The sequence below is a fragment of the Scyliorhinus torazame genome, chromosome 3, assembly GCF_047496885.1.
Source record: "Scyliorhinus torazame isolate Kashiwa2021f chromosome 3, sScyTor2.1, whole genome shotgun sequence".
In the NCBI taxonomy this organism is placed as follows: Eukaryota; Metazoa; Chordata; class Chondrichthyes; order Carcharhiniformes; family Scyliorhinidae; genus Scyliorhinus; species Scyliorhinus torazame.
This window is the reverse complement of record NC_092709.1, coordinates 335,663,663-335,681,758: the sequence shown is the minus strand read 5'-3', so window position 1 is coordinate 335,681,758 and position 18,096 is coordinate 335,663,663. Positions and strand designations below refer to the sequence as shown.

The 18,096-nt window shown below is 47.4% G+C and overlaps 1 protein-coding gene across 1 annotated transcript in view; it reads right to left on the bottom strand.

Moving 5' to 3' along the window:
* LOC140409300 (dedicator of cytokinesis protein 2-like) overlaps nucleotides 1–18,096 on the bottom strand; it is a 1,572,852-nt gene that overhangs the window by 563,140 nt on the left and 991,616 nt on the right. The window contains exon 28 of the mRNA XM_072497681.1: nucleotides 6,299–6,397. Within this exon, the coding sequence (XP_072353782.1) occupies nucleotides 6,299–6,397 (99 nt within the window). The remainder of the gene's footprint in view (nucleotides 1–6,298; nucleotides 6,398–18,096) is intronic.

Genomic DNA, 18,096 nt, shown 5'->3' with positions numbered 1-18,096 from the left:
GTTGTCGTGGTCATTACTGCTTTATATATCATATTTTATTAATTGAATTTGTATTTGAATTCATGTACCCAGAGCATTAGCTTGGACCTCTAAATTACCAGTCCAATGACCATATAATAGAAACCCTACATTGCAGAAAGAGGCCATTCGACCAATCGAGTCTTCACCTGCCCTCCAAAAGAGTACCCCACCTAGGCCCACTCCCCCGACCTATCCATGTAACCCGACCTAACCTTTGGACGCAAAGGGGCAATTTATAGAGCCATAGAATCACTACAGTGCAAAAGGAGGCCATTTGGCCCATCGAGTCTGCACCAACCCTTCAAATGACCACCCGCCCTCTCGCTGAAACTCCACCTAATCTGTACATCCTTGGACTGTGGGAGGAAACCGGAGCACCCGGAGGAAATTCACACAGACACGGGGAGAATGTGCAAACTCAACACAGTCACCCATGGCTGGAATCGAACCCAGGTCCCTGGTGCTGCGAGGCAGCAGTGCTAACATGCATGACAGGGTAGGTTTTGAGAGGATGTTTCCTCTGATAGGAGAGTCTTGGACCATCAAGGCCATCATGCCGCCCAGGAGGTGGTCATCTCCCCCGTAATGCTTCAAAAGCAGTTGTTGGGCCTATCCAGCAGGAGCAAAACAATTACATTTTACAATGGCCAAACGCCGAGCGAATGCTTCTTTCGTCACACTTTCAATTGTGACATCTTTTAGAAGCCGTGGATCAAGTTTTATTTCACGGTCTATGTCTAGTATTTCAGGTGGGGGGTGGGACTGAGGGCAGGGAGGGAGGGGGGGAGTGTGCCTATTTTAGTGCATATTCCAAAATGATTGTTTTTTTCTTCTTCTAAATAATGTTCAGATTCCTTTACAAGCAGGGAATGGACTTATGGGGCGCGATTCTCCGCTCCCGCGCCGGTTGGGAGAATCCCCTGGCGCGCCATTTTTCCACGCGACGCCGGTCCGACGCCCTCCCGTGATTCACCCAAGCGGCGAGAATGGCCCCGTCGAGTTCTGCGCGGCGCAGGCCTGAGAATCGCCTGGGACACCCAAAATGGCGATTCTCCGCTGCACCCGCTATTCTCCGGCCCAGATGGGCCGAGCGGCCTGCCCAAAACGATGGCTTCCACACCTGGTCGCTGCCGGCAGGAACAGCACGGGAACGCTGGGGGGCGGCCTGTGGGGGGAGGGGGCGAGGGGGGTTCTTTCACCGGGGTAGGACTCAAAAGGGGTCTGGCCCGCGATCGGTGCCCACCGATCGGCGGGCCAGCCTCTCTGAAGGAAAACCTCCTTTGCTCCGTGCCCCGCAAGATCCATCCAACATCTTCTTGTGGGACGGCCTCGGGGAGGACGGCAACCACGCATGCGCGGGTTGGCGCTGGCTGGCGCCGGCCAACCCGTGCATGCGCGGGTGACGCCAGTTACGCCTTTTACGCGGCGCCAATGCCCAGCGCGCGCTGACGACGCTGCTTTCGCGACACGCACCCCTCCCCCGAGTTTCTCGCAGCCCCGATCCTAGCCCATTTTCGGGCCCTGAATCGGTCGAGATCGGGGCCGTTTCGCGCCGTTGTGGACCTCGACGGCGTTCACGACGGCGTGGGCACTTAGTCGTGGGAGCGGCGAATCGCGCCCACGATTTCCCAGGAAGATTCACGGAATCTTTAAAGTGCAGAATGAGGCCTTTCGGCCCAGCTGGTCCGCACTGACTCACAGAGAGAGCGTTCTACATAGTCGCACTCCCCAGCCTTATTCCCATAACCTTGCATTTTCTTTCTTTTCAGATAGCAATCCAATTTGTCTGCAGTTTCGAGGCTAATTATGAAGATTTATAGACGATGAAAAATGAAATATGACAAAGTTGAGAGAATGGAAAAGCTGAGGAAATGTCTAAATTTGTCACTCGAAGCGATTAAAAGTTTTGAGGTGGACAAAGGAACCCGCTGAAGGAAAGCAGGATTGTCTCAGTATATGTGCAGCATGATTGGAATTTGCCAAAAAAAAGTCATCAATTTCTTGCTCAATATATGAACAGACAGTCAAAACGAAAGACCTATGTAAATGATTTCAATAGATTCATTTCTCAATGCAGTTGATTTAAGAAGCAAGTGTTATTCATGTGGACTGCCTCACATATATTCCAGGGACTTTGGCTGCATTTTAGCCCCCAACACACCAGCAGCCCCCTCCCTCAACCGCACAAACCCACCAAGGGGTGGCAAGTGAAGGGGGGGACGGGGGAGCTTGGGTAAATTTGAGCATCAGACCAGTGGTCTGTGCCCGTCACCTCACCCACCCACCCCGTGGGTATTCTACCAGTGGCGAGGAAGCTATGAGTGGCCCACCAAACCTGTGGGTTCATTGGGCCCCCTAGCGGCCAATTTATAGACCATAAGATGTAGGAGCAGAAGGAGGCCCCTCGAGCCTTCGAGTCTGCTCCTCCATTCAACGAAATTGTGGCTGATCTGATATCATTCTCAAGCCCACTTTCCCGCCTTATCCCCATAACCCTCGAGTCCCTTACTGATTAAAATCTGTCTTAAATATAATGACCCAGCCTCCACGCGTTCTGCAGTAAAGAATTCCACAGATTCACTACACTTTGAGCGATGAAATTCCCCCTCATCTCGCTCTTAATGGCGTGGCACATTGGCACAATGGTGATCACTGCTACCTCACAGCTCCCGGGATCCAGGTTCGATTCCAACCTTGGGCGACTTTCTGTGTGGAGTTTGCACATTCTTTCCATGTCTGTGTGGGTTTCCTTCGGGTCCTCCAGTTTCCTCCCACAGTCCAAAGGTGTGCAGGTTAGGTGGACTGGCCATGCTAAATTGCCCGTGGGTGGGGCCACGGGGTAGGGTGAGGGATTGGGCCTGGGTAGGGTGTTCTTTCATCGGGTCGGTGCAAACTAATGGGCCGAATGGCCTCCTGCTGCACTGACTGGATGTGGCCTTGGTTGCGCACCTCACCTGAATGAGTGACTGCACCTGTGACAGTGCAGCATTCCCTCAGTACTGCAGCAAAGGATGAGCCAGAGTTAGATGTTCAAGCCTCTGGGGTGTACTTTCTTGACTGGCACATCTACCCTGGTGGATGAGTAGCTGTTGGTATTGGCTGCCTGTCTGGGGATGTTAAAGCAGCGGTATTCTCTGGACAACCAGGCATGTGTGGTCGTCCCAGACGCTCTGCTGATCGAGATCAGCTGCCTTCGACATCAGGGAAATGAATTTGGGACAAAGGTTTAAACAGAGGTTGCTCTGCCAGGCATTGGCCCACAACCTCTTTGGGGAAAATCGTCTATGACTGCTACTAGTGCAAAGCGGCCTGTTAAAAGAAGATTAACTATTAAACCTGTACCGTGAAGTAGGTTTATTATGTAGGATGCAATCAAATGTGAGCATTTACAGAGAAGGAAGCATCAATGTATTGGATGGATAAGAGGATTTGTGTTGTCTGCCTCTTAACCAAAGAAAAACATATAAAACCTATAACCTAAAGTCCTTCAGGGAAGCACAGTGATTGTGAAAGCCGTTGCTTGCTATCTAGATTAGTGCTGGGTTAGCTGATCTCAAAGGTAGATGGGCCATTAATATTGGCTTCAGTGATTCCAGATTAGGGTGGAGGTACATCAACCAAAGTTTCCACTCCAAACAGGGATACAAATTTCTGCCCCTGCACTTCGAATCGTGGAACCTGTGACAGGCTCTTTATTTTGCAAGAGGAAGAACTCGGAGATGCCTGTAAATAGTTTAAAAATCGATGCAGAGAATATAAAAATAGAGAGAGCAGCCTTGAATTCGGCACTCTAGGCTTAATTAATAATGGCACAGAGTACCGACACAAGAAGGCTATGTTGAACTTGCGTAGTACACCGGTCCGGCCTCGACTTCTGGGTGCCATATTTTAAGAAGGTTGTGAAGACATTCGAGGGAGTGCAGAGCCGATGGGGAGAAACTCTTCCCAATGGTGTCCTGATCAAGAACAAGTGGGCATAGATTTAAGGTACTTTAAAAAGGAGCAATCGAGATTAGAGGAGAAAACTTTCAACACACCGAGTGGTCAGCATCTGGAGCGTGCTGCCTGAGAGTGCGGCGGAGGCAGGTTCAATGGAAGTATTGAAGAGGGAGTTTGCTTATCATCTGGAAAGGTAGAATGTGCTATGGGAAGAAGACGGGGGAGTGGCGGGGGGTCGGAGAATCCTGCCCCATGTCTCCAAAGAGTGCCTCCATATTCTTGGGCTCATGAGCAGTTTGAGAGGAGATTTTTTTTATTTTTATTTCGAGTACCCAATTAATTTTTTCCAATTAAGGGCCAATTTAGCGTGTTCAATCCACCTAGCCTGCGCATCTTTGGGTTGTGGGGGCGAAACCCATGCAGACACTGGGAGAATGTGCAAACTCCACACGGACAGTGACCCACGTTAAGTAATGGGTTAAGAGACATTGCAATTAGTTGTCTCATTTATGTTAAGTATCCATTAATTGACATTGATATGTAAAGGGGCTTCAGGTGGCCTCTGTCAGGTGGTGTATTGTTAAGAGTTTTGTGCAGAGGCTGTGGAAGTGAAATAAATGGTATTTGGTGAAAAGGAACAAGAACTTTAAACTCTTTCATATCACAGCAAATAAAACGGCTAACAATTGGTAGCAGAGGATGGTTGCTGTGTAAATGTGAAGGGTTGAAAGATACAACCCAGAGACGGGATCGAACCTGGGACCTCGGCGCCGTGAGGCAGCAGGGCTAACCACTGCGCCACCGTGCTGCCCTGAGATCTGATAGCGGTATTCAAAGTCATTGGCAAAAGTTCTCAAGGGGTGATTAGGACAAATATTTCCGATTCTACCTGAAAAGATGGCAGGAACTGTTTCCACAAATAATTTCAAAAGGAATTTGGACAGCTAATCGAGGATGGAAAATTTACAAAGAAACACAGGGACGAACCGCGATTACTCTTGTAGCCACTTAAAATGGCCAACTCCCGATTAAAAATGGCGAACGGCAAAGGCTGATGGGAAAGTCAGCCAAAAAGACAAAAACCGGCAGCTGCAGGTTGGCTGTGTATTTACCTCTGGAAAGGCCAGACAATATCGATACCAGCAACCATCAGCATAACAAAACAACAGCCATCTGCATACTAATGAGCAATCCCCGGGAACAATAAGCAACATTTAGACACACAAAGCAAAACCAGACTCTTCGGCGCCAGCAGGAGCCTACACAAAAGGAGGTGAACGACCACCTCAAGGCCGCCCATCGATCAGGGAACCGCTCCAGCATTGGAGAAAATCGAACCAAACGATTGGGACAAAGTCCAATCACTTGGGACCAGGTACAGGGTCCGCCCCGAAAGGCGGGAAGCCCCTGGGGACTATAAGAATTGAGCCCCAAGTTCAAATTGCTCTCTTCACCTCTTCAGCAGCTCCTCTTCAGCTCTCCTTCCTGCCCGGGTCACCCAGCAACAACGAACCAAAATTGACCATGACCGGAGCAGTGAAGATCGAATCGTAAGTTTAATTCAACGCTCGCTACGAGATAGGCACTCCTAGCTACCAATCTGTACCAACTTTGAATCCCGCAGGCTCAGAACCCGAACGAAAGGCCATTTGTTTCCCTGACCTGGTGGGCCAGTTCCAAGTTAAGTATAGGCCTGTTAGTTGTAGAATTAGCTTAGACGTAGAATTTGTGCATGAGTAGCGATTACTGTGTATAATAAATGTGCTTTGATTTAAACCTTACTGATCGGTGTATTGGATTATTGATTAGTACTCGGACTTGAACCACGTGGCAATATCATAAAGATACCTGGCGACTCAAGAGCAAAGGTAATAAAACAGAGCAATTGAACTAAGGCAAAGTTAGCAACACTCTTTCAAAGGCGCAACAGGCCCAATGACCTTTCTGTGTGCTGTAGGTTTTTAAGGGTGGAATTTTACAGGTCTGTCTGTCATGGCGGGGGCGAAGCCTGAAAATGTGGCGAGTTGTTGAGAACCCCATTGATGCTGGCGGGCCTGGAAAATCCCGCTGGTGGGAGGGGCTGTAACATTCCGCCCTCTGGTTCTATCCAGTGACATCGGCTGGTAGGGTTTTAAAAGAGTTTACCTCAGCTCATCTACTCACTGCTGGTGGTAAACTGCTGAATTCACCACCTGAGCCCCCATAAGGAGGACAGACAGTGGCACAAGGTGACATGAGGGTCTTTTATGTGGACATTGGGGCATTGAGATGGAGAAAAAAAAAAAAAACGACATGTAAAAGAAAAAAAACGAAGCAGATTTGTTTTGAAGTCACTTACCATGAGGTCCTGACGTGTCTGAAAGGCATTGATGTAGTTCGTGTAATGTGAGTGCTCCATCTGGCTGAGAATAGCTGTCATACAGGCCACAAAATTACTCTGTAAAGGAAAAGGATTATGGAAAATGAGTTGCGAAGGAACCATCATCTCCAAAACATAGGACAAAAATTGATTTTTTTTTTTTTTACAGAAAACATCAGTTTTTTAAAGAAACAGTTAGGAGTGATTGGCACTTTGAGTGCGGTGACTGCATTACATGGACCGTACTGTTCAAATCTCTTCACACTGGAGAGCTTCATCTTGCGTCACATTGTAGACTAGTCGATCGAGGCCGATTGCTATGATTGGTCAACTGCCATTACTGTTGTTTGGAGTAACTAGCCTATGGTAAAGCTGAACAAGGTGTATCTTTGTGATTTCCACTTCGCAACCACTCTGCTCTCATGCAACAAGTTCAGCGATAAACTGGGACAGAACAGATCAATGAGTTACGATGACTACCAGAGCAATGCAGTTTGGGATGGGCAATAAATGCTCACCTAAACTGCAACACCCATATGGGCGGCACGGTAGCACAGTGGCTAGCACTATTGCTTCACAGCACCAGGGTCACAGGTTCGATTCCCGGCTTGGGTCACGATCTGTGCGGAGTCTGCACGTTCTCCCCTTGTCTGCCAGATACTCCGGTTTCATCCCACAAGTCCCGAAAGACATGCAGTAAGGTGAATTGGACATCTTGAATTCTCCATCAGTGTACCCGAGCAGGTGCCAGAGTTTTGTACAATGACAAAGTGGGGATTTTCACAGTAACTTCATTGCAGCGTTAATGTAAGCCGACTTGTGACAATAATAAATAGTATTTGCACATATTGCAATATATTTCAATAGTATTATAAATGGCGGACAATCATAAAGAGTATTATTATTGAAGAATTATTTTAAAAAGGTTGCGAGTTCTCCTGGCTCCACAAAGCCCATTCACCATCTGGACAAAGCAGCATGCTGGATCGACACCCCATCCGCCATCTCAAACATTCACTCCCTCCACCACCAATGCACAATGGCAGCAGTGTGTACCATCTGCACTGGACAACTCACTCCTTCCAAACCTACAACCTCTAAGGACAAGAGCAGCAGATACATGGGAACAGCACCACCTGGAGGTTCCCCTCCAAGCCACTCACAATCGTGACTTGGAAATATATCGCCGCTCCTTCATTGTCACTGGGTCAAAATCCTGGAGCTTCCTCGCTAACAGCTACCTACACCTCATGGACAGCCTAAATAGGGACGGACAATAAATTCTGGCCTTGCCAGTGAGCCCCACATTCCATGAAAGATTTGTAAATATTGGGTAATTTTGTGTATTCTTCCAATGTGCCAAGCCAGTCCTGCCCTCATATCGACCTGAACAGATCATGGGAATTTTGTTTGATAATGGTCCTTGTGAAACACTCTTGTACAATGACTAAGGCATGATATAAATCAGAGCTGCAGCTGTGGAATCTGGCTTTAAGCAGCTAGATTGCTTAGGATATCAAAGCGATCACTCCTGAAGGGACAGAGAAAAAAACCTGAAAAATCTTGAAATGATTTTCCTTCTTGCATCTTAATTCCCTTGGAGGGTGAACAATGTACAGTTGCACTTCAAGGAATGTTTTCTTTTAAGATCACAGCTGGATGTTTCTTTTTCACATGTAACGATGGCCACTCTCAATTCAGTTCCGCTGTTTGGCTGCTGTCTCCAGGCCAGGTTAAGGTGGAGCGACCAGTGCTGTCCCTGGTACCGGCAACGATACAGTCCACCCCTGGAACAGATACCCCTGAGCCCAGCACCTCTTTTTAAATAGATTTTAAATTGCCTGATCACTGGGGCTGTGCATAAAATATTTCGGCTCTGCAATGCTCATGCAATTCTTTTGACCTCACCACACCCCCTGAATGCTTTTGTCGTACAGGCGACAAGGAAATCGAATACCAGTTGATTCAATTGAATTCATGAACCATTAATGTCAGTGATCCCTTGCTGATAAAAGGCATTATTCAGCAAATGCATTGACAAGGATCATCAGATAGATAGGGCTAAGAAGTCCCACTCAGCCATTCCAGTAAGCCGCTGCAATGGGACAGAAATTGTGTTTGATATAAATTGGACAGCTCTTTCACAGAGCCGGACAGCCATGGTAGGCCACGTGGTCTCTGCCCGTATTGTAACATTCTACTGTTCCCTCGAGGTAACAACCAGTTGCCTCTTGTTTTGATTGCCTCATCTTCTTCTCCTTAAGCAGTCTCTTGGAATCAAGGATGACTGGCTTTTGCTCTGAGTCAGTGAGTTCTGAGATGGTTGATAAGTCCAATGTGAGAACCGAGGAACTCTCATCGACTTCAAGAAGCGTAGCATGACACACACCCATGTATACATCAATGGCTCCGAAGTAGAGCTGGTCGATAGCTTTAAGTTCCTGGGGGTCACCATCACCAGCAGTCTGTCCTGGTCCACTCATGTTGATGCAACAGTCAAGAAAGCCCAACAATGGGCTGGATTCTTCAAAAATGTGGCTGTGTCCCCTCGCCGACTAAAAATGCTGGAGTTTCACTCCCCAGTTTCCTGCAGAAAATAAAGAGCTATTCACTTACCTGCAGGGTGCTAGCAGGGGCCCCGGAAGCTTCACGCAGCTTTGGCTGCGGATACGGGCCCCCGCACTTCTGAGTCCGCGCATGCGCATGGCGGCGACCTCCAGAGGTTGCGCCGAGTGCCATGGTCACGGACCGTCACCAAGAAAGAAGGTCCCCCCGATCGGCCCCGCGCCTCTCCATTGGACCGACCCGATGGCTGCCCCGGCCGCCCATAAAACCCCCCCTGGTGCTGGATCCCCCCGCTCCCCACCAGGGCAGCCGCGGACAGAGTCCTGACCAGCCATTTGTGGTTAGAACCACACCGTCGGGAAATCGGCCAGTCAGGATTGGAGTATCGCTGGGAGGGCCACTGCCAATGGTCCCCCAGCCACGTGTCGTGATTGACAGACGAGCAAATTGCCGGAGCGGCACCGGTCGCGATCCAGTCGGGAACGGCGATTCTCCGCCCCCGCGCCAAACGCGATTTCGGCGCAGGACTACGGAGAATCCAACCCAATGTCTCTACTTCCTACGAAAGCTAAAGAAATTTGGCATGTCTACATCGACTCTCACAAATTTCTACATATGTGCGATAGAGAGCATCCTATCCGGCTGCATCACAGCCTGGTATGGCAACTGCTTGGCCCAAGATCGCAAGAAACTGCAGAGTGTGGTGAACTCAGCCCAACGCATCACACAAGCTTGCCACCCCCACATTGATTCTGTCAACACCTCCCGCTGCCTCAGGAAGGCAGACAACATGGCCAGATACCTTCCACACAGGCTTTTCCCTCTTCCAGATCTTTCCATCAGGCAGAAGATACAGAGGAGCCGCATATCCAGACATAGGAACAGCTTCTTCCCCACAGCTACAAGACTCCTCAACCCTTTAGACTGATCTGTTCCCTGTAAGAACACTATTCACGACGCCCTATACTGCTCTTGCTCGTGTATTTGCTTTCTTTGGCCTTGTTCCGCACTAATCAATCTCTATTTCTTGATGTGCCACTGTCAATGTACTCTGTCGATTATTCTTTTTGTCTACTATGTACATACTGTGTACATTCCCTTGGCCGCAGAAAAATACTTTTCACTGCACTTCGTTACATGTGACAATCAATCAATCAAACCCTGGTTCAATGAAGAGCGCAGGAGAGCATGCCAGGAGCAACACCAGGCATATCGAAAAATGAGGTGTTGACCTGGTTAAGTTACAACACAGGACTACTTGTGTGCCAAACAGCATAAACAGCAAGTGATAGAGCAAAGCAATTCCACAACAAATGCATCAGATCTAAGCTCTGCAGTCCTGCCATATCCACCATGAATGGTGGTGGACAATTAAACAACTCACTGGAGGAGGAGGCTCCACAAATATCCTCAACCTCAATGATGGAGGAGCCCAGAACATATGTGCAAAAGACGAGGCTGAGGCATTTGCAACAATCTTCAGCCAGAAGTGCCGAGTGGATGATCCATCTCGGTCTCCTCTGGAGGTCCCCAGCATCACAGAAGTCAGTCGTCAGCCAATTTAATTCACTCCACATAATATCACGAAATGGTGAAAGCACTGGATACTCCAAAGATTTGGGCTCTGACAATATTCCAGCAATAGTTTTTAAGACATGCTCCAGAACTTGCTGCACCCCTAGCCAAGCTGTTCCAGTACAGCTACAACACTGGCATCTAACCGGTAATGTAGAAAAATGACCAGGTATGTCCTGTACACAAAAAGTAGGACACATCCAACCTGGCCAATCACTGTCCATCATTCTACTCTCCAGCATCAGCAAAGTGATGGAAGGGGTCATTAGCAGTGCTATCAAGCAGCACTTACTCAGCAATAACTTGCTCACGGATGCTCAGTGTGGACTCCAACAGGGTCACTCAGCTCCTGATCTCATTAAAGCCTTGGTTCAAACATGGACAAATGCCAGAGGTGAGGTGAGAGTGACTGCCCTGGACATCAAGGCAGCATTTGGCTGAGTATGGCATCAAGGAGCTCTAGTAAAACTGGAATTGAAATAAAACACTCCGCTGGCTGAAGTCATACCTGGCACAAAGGAAGATGATCAATAATGGGTCAATAATTTCAGCACCAGGACGGCATTGCAGGAATTCCTCAAGGTAGTGTCCTAGGCCCAACCATCTTCAGCTGCTCATCAATGACCTCCTTGGGGCAGCACGGTGGCACAGTGGTTAGCACTGCTATCTCACAGCTCCAGGGACCCGGGTTGAATTCCAGCCTCGGGTGACTGTGTGGAGTTTGCACTTCCTCCCTGTGTCTGTTCCGGGTGCCCCGGGTTCCTCCCAAAGTCCAAAGATATGCTGGTAAGATGGATTGGCCACGCTAAATTGCATCTTAGTATCCAAAAGGTTAGGTAGGGGTTACTGGGTTACGGGGACAGGGTGGAGGCGCGGGCTTAAGTAGGAGAGTCTATTAGTGGTTTGGTGCAGACTCAATGGGCCGATTGGCCTCCTTCTGTAAATCTGTGATTCTGTGATAAGGTCAGTGTGACGGTCGCAGATGACTGCACAATGTTCAGAACCATGCACAACTCTTCAAATATTGAAGTAGTTCCTGACCAAATGTAGCAAGGCCTGGACACTATCCAGGGTTGGGCTGACAAATGGCAAGTAACATTCACGCCACACAAGTGCCATGCAATGACCATCTCAAATAAGAGAGAATATAACCATCGCCCCTTGACATTCAAAGGCATTACCATCGCTGAGTCCACCACCATCAATATCCTGGGGTTACCATTGATCAGAAACTGATCTGGACTAACCACATTAATATTGTGGCTACCAGGGCAGGTCAGTGACTAGGTATCCTACGGCGAGTAACTCACCTCCTGACCCCCCAAAGCCCCTCCACCATCTACACGGCACAAACAGGAGTGCAATGGAATACTCTCCACTTGCCTGGATGAGTGCAGTTCCTACAACACTCAACAAGCTCAACAGCACCCAGGACAAAGCAGCCCGCGTGATTGCTACCCCTTCCACAAACATTCAAACCCTCCACCACCGACGAACAGTGGCAGCCGTGTGTACCATCTACAAAATACACTGCAGTAACTCACCAAGGTTCCATGGACAGCATCTTCCAAACCCATGACCACTACCATCTAGAAGAACAAGGGCAGCAGGTGCAGCATAACCCCACCACCTGGCGGTTCCCCCCCAAGCCACCCACCACCCTGACTTGGAAATATATCGCCGTTCCTTCACTGTCGCTGGGTCCAAATCCTGGAATTCAGTCCCTAACAGCACTGTGGATGTACCTACACCTTCGGAACTGCTGCTGGTTCAAGAAGGCAGCTCACCATCACCTTTTGAATGGCATCTAGGGATGGGCAATAAATCCGGGCCCAGCCAACAACATCCACATTCCAGAGATTAATAAAATAAAAAAATCCTCATTCCTCTTTGTGTGCCGAATTTTTCAATGCCAATTTCATATTTGGCTTCCTCTATTTTAAGCTTGTGTCTGTGTAGTTAATTACCAAGTTACAAAACATTTACACCATAGAAACTGATCATTCAGCCCAATAGATCCATCCTAGTGTTTGTACTCTACAGAAAAGGCCTTCCCCCCCCCCTCACTTCCTCATCTAATACCAGCAACAGACCTTACTATTCTTTTCTTGCTCATTTGATTAAATAGTTTTCTTTTAAATGCATCCATGTTACTCGTGTCAACTATTATGTGTGGAAGAGGGTTCCACAATCTAATGATTCTCAGGGAGAGGATGTTTCTCCTGGACTCCCTATTGGATTTATTAGGCCTATCTGAAAGCGGATTCTCTGCATCTACCCTATCAAGGCCTCCTCATTGAGGTTTACCTGCTCAAAACCTCACACAAGTGTTTCTCAGTGACCACAGCTTTCCTGTGGGAGTGAGTTCCAGATCTCACTATCTGTTGTGTTCAAGAAATGCTTCTTCAATTCATCTCCGAATGGTCTAACTCTAATTTTCTTTTACCCCCTCCAGGGAAAATAACTCCCCTGGATTTAAAACATGGATTATGTTTTTTTTTTCATTTTAAACACTTTGGTTAGAGCACCCTGTCATGATATTCAAGTGAACATCACAGCACATACACACATACATAATGATAGACAGATCAACGGACCAATTAGCACACACAACACGACAGCCAATCACAGACAAGAGCATACACAGTACAAAACAGGGAACACGACACTTCCTGGGCAGTCCAACAGGAGATGGCTCAGGGCAAGTACCTCCAAGCCAGACACTCAGACAGTCACCATGTGCTGAGTACCAAGTTTGATATATAAATAGTTAAAAGAAATAAAACTGCGTTGTACCAATCGTAACCGTGTTGGTTCGTCTGTGTCTCAGAGCACCCAACACTTCACACCCCTCAACCTTCTAAGCCTGAACGGAGTACAAAACGTATTTATGCAACCTGTTCTCAGTATTAAACCTTTTGAGACCTTGTATAATTCAGGTGACTTTGCACTGCACTTGGGTGTCCAGTATGCTCCACACTTATGCACATTTTCCGTGACATTGAGGAAGTGATGGGTGGGATTCACCGGTCCCCCAGCCGCGTGTTTCTCGGTGGCGCGCCATTCGCTGGTGGCGGGATTTTCTCTTCCCGTCGCTTGTTCGTAGGATTTCCCATTGAAGCCACCCCACACTTCTGGGGAACCAGCGGGGGTGCACTGCCAGCAGGAAAAGAGAATCCCGATGACCAGTGAATTCCGGCCGATGTTTTTCAAATCTGGAAATGATTCCCAGAGAGCCAAAAAAAAGGCAGATAGGTGAGATGATGCTGAGTTGGAGGAGGCTTCATAGAATCATAGATTCTATGCTTGTGTACATTATAAACTCTAGCAGGGATCAGATGGGCTGAATGTCCTGTTTCCGTGCTGCATCTTCTCTGCAATTCTAAGTAAAAACACAAAGGTCCAGCATATTCCCCTGCAATGTGTTAGTTACCAATGCTGACACCACTCAGTCCAATTTCCTCCATCCCTACATCAATGAGGTATTAAACTGTTCTTTGTGAAGTTCTCCTTTTATTGGCCAATAAATCAGAGTTCAGAGCTAGTATCAGCGTTTATTTTATAGTCATTGCCATCTCTTTTTTATTAAATTCATTTTGAAAGACGGTTCAAACCTTTGTTGAAATAATGCAGTGTGGCAAAGGTGGTGTGTGTGTGGGGGGGGGAGGATGCAGTGGGGTAGGTGATGGTAAAACTGCTCTGCACGCTTCGCTTTAATAGCCTCAGATGAAAACACCATCTAACAGCACTGAGGAAGCAACAGCTTCCTTTAATCCTTGGAGTGTTAATGTGGCGAAGAACCCAGCACTGGGATTTCTGAAACAACCGCGGTGCACGCAAAGCGGAATGGTAGCAATCGATAGTTCCACTGCGTGAGTCCCTTAAAGGTGGAATGTTGTCTCACTCCGCATTGGTATAAAGTGAGGGATAATGGATCGGAGATGTTTCCTGCGCCCTACAAGATGTTAAACTTGCAGCAAATGAAGTATAGTCACTGTTGTAAGCAGAAAGCTCCCACGAACAACAATAAGGCAATCACTTACTCATGGAATAATACGGAAGGAGACCATTTAGTCATCAAGATTGTGTTAGTTTTACTGTGTGGTAATCCAGTTACTCCTACACCCCTCATAACATCTTCAAATATTTATCCAATTCCTTTTGATAGCTACTCTTGAACCTGTATCCATTGTCTTAGCAGACAGTGGATTCTAAATCCTAACCCCCCCTCATCCCTTGCTGGATAAAAACATTTCTCCTCGCATCACCTCTGCTTATGGTTAGTTAATCTGTTTTAGTGATTGTGAGGAATACTCTTTTGTCTGAATTCCTCAGTATTTCTTGAAAAGAGTGTTTGTGGGTCTTTCACAAGCACCTAAAATGGCGGACAGGGCCTTACTTTATTACTTCACTCTACAGACTGCCCCCTTAAACTTGCAGTACGCCCCGAGCACGGCTCTGGCAAGACCAGCCCAAGGTGAGGAGTGAAACTGGAACCCACAACTTTACTATTCAGAGCCAAGGCTGCTCATGGCTGGGCCACATCTGATAGCGACAATTAGACAGAAACATCCTTCACGTTAAAAGGTGAATGGCTGTGAAGGGCTGTAATGTCCTGGAGTGGGGAGGGCAGAGTCAGCCAACGCAGATGTTGTCAGTCACTGTACATCTCCCAACATTGAGCGAAAATGGATGAAGATTGATAGGATAGCATGGGCGGCACGGTAGCACAGTGGTTCGCACTGTAGCTTCACAGCTCCAGATTCCCAGGTTTGATTCCCGGCTTGGGTCACTGTCTGTGCGGAGTCTGCACATTCACCCAATGTCTGCGTGGGTTTCCTCCGGTTTCCTCCAATAAGTCCCGAAAGACGTGCTGTGAGGTAATTTGGACATTCTGAATTCTCCCTCCTGAACAGGAGCTGGAATGTGGCGACGAGGGGATTTTCACAGTAACTTCATTGCAGTGTTAATGTAAGCCTATATGTGACAGTAAAGAATATTATTATTGTCATTTTCTGGGTTCAATGTTGAGGGAGAGAATGGCCTCAACTCTCCCTCCAACAGCCTGCTCCCCTCACCCTCACCCACCCCACACTGCCTCAGTCTTCCTTTCCTGCTGCTGACTGCAGACTTGTAAAGCTCGAGCTATATTGTCATGCCATGATTTAGTGCACCCTCTCTAATAATTTCTTCAACCGTAATGTTGGGCTGCACTGTGCACATTGGACCTTCGCTTAGGGACTAACCGAGGTGCAATAACCCTGTGCTATGGCTGGCTTTGAAAGCAGACCAAGGCAGGCCAACAGCACGGTTCAATTCCCGTACCAGCCTCCCTGAACAGGCACCGGTGGCGACTAGGGGCTTTTCACAGTAACTTCATTTGAAGCCTACTTGTGACAATAAGCGATCTTCATTTCATAAACAGCAGTCCCTATGTTCAAAAACAAAGGTGAGAGCAGGCAATTTATTTGAGGAATCTCTGGGATTGGTCACATTTAAATTTTTTTAGAGCAGTATGAGCAAACATCCTTGATCAGGGGCTCTGCAGGACTAATTGATAAACTGAACCAACCTTCAGTCACGATGTTGTTAACTTAATACAGCAAGTAATTTATTGGAATAATGTCATGTCATACAAATATCTGAAGGGACCTTCTACTTCCCATGCCTTGAAAATTGCTCAATTAAATCCAAAGTCAATTTGTATTTTTCCTGGAATGAATTACAAAGAGAAAGTAGTCGGGTTTGGGAGAGAGGTATTGAGCAAGTGGGTTGAAAAGAAAATGAAGAACTAATCACAAAATACACCAAAGTCAGGACAAACACAATGTCCCAACTCAAGGGGGAACGTGATGAAGTGGAGCGCACAGAGGCACGTTAGAATTAAAGAAGGAAATGCAGAAATCGTCCTCTCGCGCCGGCTTATTGTGTTGCGTGCAGCGTGTTCAAACATTTTGATTTCTACTCCGCGGATGTGGAGGGGATTTGCTGAGGTGTCTCGTTGGGAGTGTTTGATGTGAGATCAGTCAGTGAAATAACAAGGAAAAGATCACGGCTTGTAAAGATGATAAGCAAGGCTGACACTGTGTAAATCCCATCACAGGAATGCTATCCACTCTCTGGGAGGGAAGTCCGGCTTCTCTTCATCATTGTCAAAGTTAACTTTTTTTGGGTCGTTGTCGCTTATTCAGAGAAGATATCAGTGCAGCGATCTAGAATATTTGCCCTTTATCGCCAGCAGAGTTTACAATAAACCTCTGAAGATGCCCGTTCACAACATTTAATAATCTCCAAACGAAACCACGCGAGTTGTGCTTCAGTTTTCCGATTGTGAAGGGGGACTTGCATCATGTAGCTTTTTCATTTGATCTGGTCTGCACAGTCAATCAATGGCTCTCTGAGCTTTAATCACTGCTGACAACCAATTTGCACACAGCAACTTCCCACGAACAGCAATGAGATTAATGAGAACAGCAATCTCCCCTCAATTTAAAGCTATGTCCCCTCGTGCTAGACATCACCATCTGAGGAAAAAGGCTCCCACTGTCCACCCTATCCAATCCTCTGATTATCTTGTATGCCTCAATTAAGTCACCTCTTAACCTTCTTCTCTCTAACGAAAACAGCCTCAAGTCCCTCAGCCTTTCCTCATAAGATCTCCCCTCCATACCAGGCAACATTCTGGTAAATCTCCTCTGCACCCTTTCCAATGCTTCCACATCCTTCCTATAATGCAGCGACCAGAATTGCACGCAATACTCCAAATGCGGCCGCACCAGAGTTTTGTACAGCTGCAACATGTCCCCATGGCTCCGAAACTCAATCCCTCAACCAATAAAAGCTAACACACCGTACGCCTTCTTAACAACCCTCTCAACCTGGGTGGCAACTTTCAGGGATCTATGTACATGGACACCGAGATCTCTCTGCTCATCCACACTGCCAAGAATCTTACCATTAGCCCAGTACTCTGTCTTCCTGTTATTCCTTCCAAAATGAATCACCTCATACTTTTCTCATGCATTAAACTCCATTTGCCACCTCTCAGCCCAGCGCTGCAGCTTATCTATGTCCCTCTGTAACTTGTAACATCCGTCCGCACTGTCCACAACTCCACCGACTTTAGTTTCATCTGCAAATTTACTCATCCATCCTTCCATGCCCTCCTCCAGGTCATTTATAAAAATGACAAACAGCAGTGGCCCCAAAACAGATCCTTGTGGTACACTACTAGTAACTGGACTCCAGTCTGAACATTTCCCATCAACCACCACCTTTTGTCTTCTTCCATCTAGCCAATTTCTGATCCAAACTGCTAAATCACCCTGAATCCCATGCCTCTGTATTTTCTGTAGTAGCCTACCGTGGGGGACGTGTTGCTTGAAACAATCCACCAGTTATTGGCACTTGTGGCCTACGCATCTGGCATTCCACTGACACTGAAATTCATAAACCATGTTACTCGTTTGTGAAGTAGGCAGAAGACCTTTTCTACTTGAAGGCAGCATCCTGTTAATGATAGTATCAGCATGAAATGGCTAGTTTCACTTGTTGCTCAAATCATTGAGATGTTTTTTATCCTTCCAGGTAAACTTAGCCCTCTTCAGATTTGAAGCAGGTAGCCTGAGGCTATGGGA